At 34.8% G+C, this 4,619-nt stretch overlaps 1 protein-coding gene across 4 annotated transcripts in view; it reads right to left on the bottom strand.

The window, feature by feature from the left end:
- Positions 1–338: 338 nt before the first annotated feature.
- Positions 339–4,619, bottom strand: part of LOC103511796 (potassium voltage-gated channel protein Shaw) — a 61,903-nt gene continuing 57,622 nt past the window's right edge. The window contains exon 8 of one of the 4 annotated variants that reach the window (XM_026825452.1): positions 339–1,120. Coding sequence is in view for 2 of the 4 variants with exons in the window: in XM_026825449.1 (XP_026681250.1) it covers positions 1,035–1,120 (86 nt within the window). In the remaining 2 variants the exon portion in view is untranslated. Of the gene's footprint in view, positions 1,121–2,039; positions 2,112–4,619 lie in introns of those variants that run through there. The other 3 variants (XM_026825449.1, XM_026825450.1, XM_026825451.1) reach the window with 3 other exon arrangements.

Raw genomic sequence — 4,619 nt, 5'->3', positions numbered from 1 at the left:
TGGCATGCCCCCGGAAGTTCAAAGGGAAGGATTTCCAGGAAAATTATGCAATAAATTATTCAACACATGCAAAACCTGTTTGAATACAGAATGTGTTTCCAGCAGAAACCACAACTTTAACTCACAGAAAGGCGAATGTTCTAATGTTTTTAGTGCTTGTTAAAAAAAAAAAAATAATAAAAAAAAAGGAAAAAAGCAAACTTTTGAAACGAGAAAAGTCCTAATTTTGAAAAGATAAAATATTTTTTATAAATAAATTATTACTTAGGTATATAAAAAGGGAATTTCGTTAGTATTTTGTTTCTTTTTAAGAAAATATTTAAATTATTATTATTTTTTGTAGAAAAAATATGATTAATATTATTTTAATTTAAAATGATAAAAAAAGAACAAAAAATAATGCTACTTGTACTAAGTATTCCGTTCTTGTAGCTTGGAAACGATGACAGGTTGATTTTAAGATGATAGTATTGACGTTTGATTTGCCAGATCAGGTAACTCAATATGACCTATATGTGACCTGAAAGATGGTCTGTTGGATATAGCGAAATATCTTATCAGGAAATTTAGATACTTTAAAGGAGGAGTAGTTAGTGATTTGCATCAATCGCTAAAGGAAAAGCTATAAGGAGGAGTAGCACAGCATGAGTCAAATAGAAAGTACATTGTGGGAACATGATTCTAATGAGGGAGGAAAAGTATGAAAACAGATTGGGATTAAAGTAAAGGCCTAATACTAATATGGAATAAAGGAAATATTATTACAATAGCTAGACTTGTGAGCGAATGAGAGGAAAAAAATAGATTTTTGAACTCGAAATTTAAATTCTATCCTATCTTGGAAAATCGATGGAATCTTGGAAAATCCTGACCTGTCTTCCCATATCTGAGGAGACAAAAACAACACAGAAGATCAAAGCTCGCTTCTAGTTCTTCCTCTTGAAGTCATTGTCTTGGACGAGGGCTACCTTATATCCTTTAGGAAGTATTGCTTTCGAAGTGTTTGGACAGTCTCTGGACAGTTGGTGTCAGTCTTATCGGTCCTGGGACTGACGGCAGGTGCTGAGCGGTTCCGCCTTAACACCAACACCATTAGGATTCAATGTCATCGTCATGTCAACTGAAAGAAAAACCAAACAAGCACAGAAATCTATTAGAAAACAACTCACGAAATGTTTCTTACTCTATTTATGGTGATATTCTGTACAGACATGGGCATAATTAGGGCATAATCATACGAGAAAAATATATTTTCTTGAAATGTTCAAAAGGACGAAAGGATATGCATTTGTTGAGGATTTTAACATACAAGGGAATGGGTCGTTAACTCGAGTGTAGGCAGATATGTTATTTAAATTCTATCCTATCTTGGAAAATCGATGGAATCTTGGAAAATCCTGACCTGTCTTCCCATATCTGAGGAGACAAAAACAACACAGAAGATCAAAGCTCGCTTCTAGTTCTTCCTCTTGAAGTCATTGTCTTGGACGAGGGCTACCTTATATCCTTTAGGAAGTATTGCTTTCGAAGTGTTTGGACAGTCTCTGGACAGTTGGAGAGAAAAAAAAAAGAATTTTTGAACATCTTATTTTAAGATGAAGCAATGTTAAGGTAGGAATATAAAATAGTAAAGAGAGACAAAGAGGGAGAGGGAGGGAGAGAGAGAGAGAGAGAGAGAGAGAGAGAGAGAGAAGAAGGAGGGAGAGAGAGGAACAATGGAGGAGAGGAACGGTACAACATTTTGAACAATGCCTTTTCTTCAATATTTTATGCGAACCAGTCTTTGTTCTCTTTCCAATTTTCTCCAGATGTTAAAATATTAATATCTACATTAATGGACAGAACGACAATATTGAAATGCAGATGAAAAACACAGACACCACTCCGATGATCTGGGGACAAAATGAGAACAAGCAAAACAATTATGTAGTTATCTATACATACTCACGTACCTTCGAAAGTAATTTCTGCAACCAAAGGACTGTTTTTTCTTTCTCACGAAAAAATTTAGACTACCTAAATTTGGTTTGACATTATTTACTGACGGCAGGTGCTGAGCGGTTCCGCCTTAACACCAACACCATTAGGATTCAATGTCATCGTCATGTCAACTGAAAGAAAAACCAAACGAGCACAGAAATCTATTAGAAAACAACTCACGAAATGTTTCTTACTCTATTTACGGTGATGTTCTGTACAGACATGGGCATAATCATACGAGAAAAATATATTTTTTTGAAATGTTCAAAAGGACGAAAGGATATGCATTGTTGAGGATTTCAACCTACAAGGGAATGGGTCGTTAACTCGAGTGTAGGTAGGTATGTTGCGTTTTTCTACGATGTAAGCAAAGAAAAATATTCGAGATAGATAAATTGAGAATTGATATAAAGCCCTAAAGGAGAACTTTCTTTTATAAAAACATTAAAATGGTATAATGCTATGATTCTTATGAAAATATTGCGTATACAAGCATGAAAATCTAGTTTGTTTCTACAATGCACAGCTGCACACAAGCATGTAATGCTAAACAATGCACAAACACAGTTCATGAGTTCGTATTATGTATACCTACATGAACGAATAGATTTTCCATTAACATGAACAGAGAGAACAAATCTGAGTACAATGTTTTTCTTTAAATAAATGTATTTCCCAGCAGATTTTTTCTTTAATTCTATCTTCTCAAAACTTGTAGCTTGGAAACGATGACAGGTTGATTTTAAGATGATAGTATTGACGTTTGATTTGCCAGATCAGGTAACTCAATATGACCTATATGTGACCTGAAAGATGGTCTGTTGGATATAGCGAAATATCTTATCAGGAAATTTAGATACTTTAAAGGAGGAGTAGTTAGTGATTTGCATCAATCGCTAAAGGAAAAGCTATAAGGAGGAGTAGCACAGCATGAGTCAAATAGAAAGTACATTGTGGGAACATGATTCTAATGAGGGAGGAAAAGTATGAAAACAGATTGGGATTAAAGTAAAGGCCTAATACTAATATGGAATAAAGGAAATATTATTACAATAGCTAGACTTGTGAGCGATTGAGAGGAAAAAAATAGATTTTTGAACTCGAAATTGAAATTCCAGGACTATTAAAATGGGTGTAGTAAAAAACAAAAGGTAATCCCATAAAATAAACGCTTACGTCACACCACTGATTTCATTTATATTTCTCAAATTGAGTTAAATATTTCCCAGATAAAAATTCAATTATGTTTGTCACTGTCACTATACACCCTCCTTCTCAACTGATAAGGTCCGTTCCCGGAACGGCTGTGGCCTTCTCCTATCCTGTCTTTTTTCTTCGCTTTCGGGACAAAAATCTTCCACATTTCAACACCAAATATCTGTTTGAAGTTGAAGTTTAAAATGCTTAAATATTTTGCTTTCGTTTTCCACCATCCACCGTACGAGGCCACGAGCACAGAATTTAATCGTGGTTAACATTTATCTGGCTCACATGGCTCACATTAAATAACAATAATTTAAATTAATTATTTATCGCCATCATCACGCTCAAATTCGTTCTACGGTGGAGAGATAGGAATTAAATAAACATTTAAAACACACATAACTCGTTAGCATGTTGCTCTACATGAGAGGTTCCTAATTTAAGTATTTTTAGTGGTAGGTTCGCAAAGACATTTGAAAACCCAATTTTTATGGTTTATCGCGAAATACGGAAAACAAATTTGGTAACCCTAGTTGGGAGAGAAAAAAATATATATATATATAATTCGTGCATTAAAAAATCGTTGTGACATCGTACAACAATTAACAAAAAAATTTCGCCTGCGGCCCTATAATGTCTTTATTTAAACCCCAAACCACACAAGTTTGATGTTTGGTGGTACGCCAAAAGAACTGTGTCAGGTGGTACACAGTACTCGAAAGTTTGGGAACCCCTGCTCTACATGGTTCTGACTTTTCCACCAGTTTTTTACCCCGTGTGTTCTGAGCGTGAAATTTATCATCAAGCTTTCAAGAGCAAGCATAAGTTTTTATTATAATTAATTTAATGCAAGGTATGTACTTCTGTAGTTATACATGTGTACTCGTACTGTGTACATAAAGTTAGTATCAGTTACCTATAAGTAAAAAAAAGTTACCTTTATGTAGTTCTAACTTAAAGGTACCTACCTACATATGTAACCTAAGCAGGTAAAAAAAACTCGCTTTGGCCAGAGATAAGATTTTGACACTTAGTTAATTGTAGGACTATTAAAATGGGTGTAGTAAAAAACAAAAGGTAATCCCATAAAATAAACGCTTACGTCACACCACTGATTTCATTTATTCTTGACTTGGCGGGGCGGAGCGCTACCGCGCTCCTTAATTGAGTTAAATATTTTCCAGATAAAAATTCAATTATGTTTGTCACTGTCACTATACACCCTCCTTCTCCGCCGCCTCCTCCCGCAACGGCTGTGGCCTTCTCCTATCCTCTCTTTTTTCTTCGCTTTCGGGACAGAAAAATCTTCCACATTTCAACATCACCAAATATCTGTTTGAAGTTGAAGTTTAAAATGCTTAAAGGCGGCGCGAACGACCTTACCAAAGGTTAAAGCGCCTAACTGGAAAAAAAAAAAAAAAAAATGCTTAAATATT

Source organism: Diaphorina citri, unplaced genomic scaffold, assembly GCF_000475195.1.
Source record: "Diaphorina citri unplaced genomic scaffold, Diaci psyllid genome assembly version 1.1 scaffold754, whole genome shotgun sequence".
Lineage (NCBI taxonomy): Eukaryota > Metazoa > Arthropoda > Insecta > Hemiptera > Psyllidae > Diaphorina > Diaphorina citri.
This window is presented reverse-complemented; position numbering and strand designations above follow the sequence as displayed.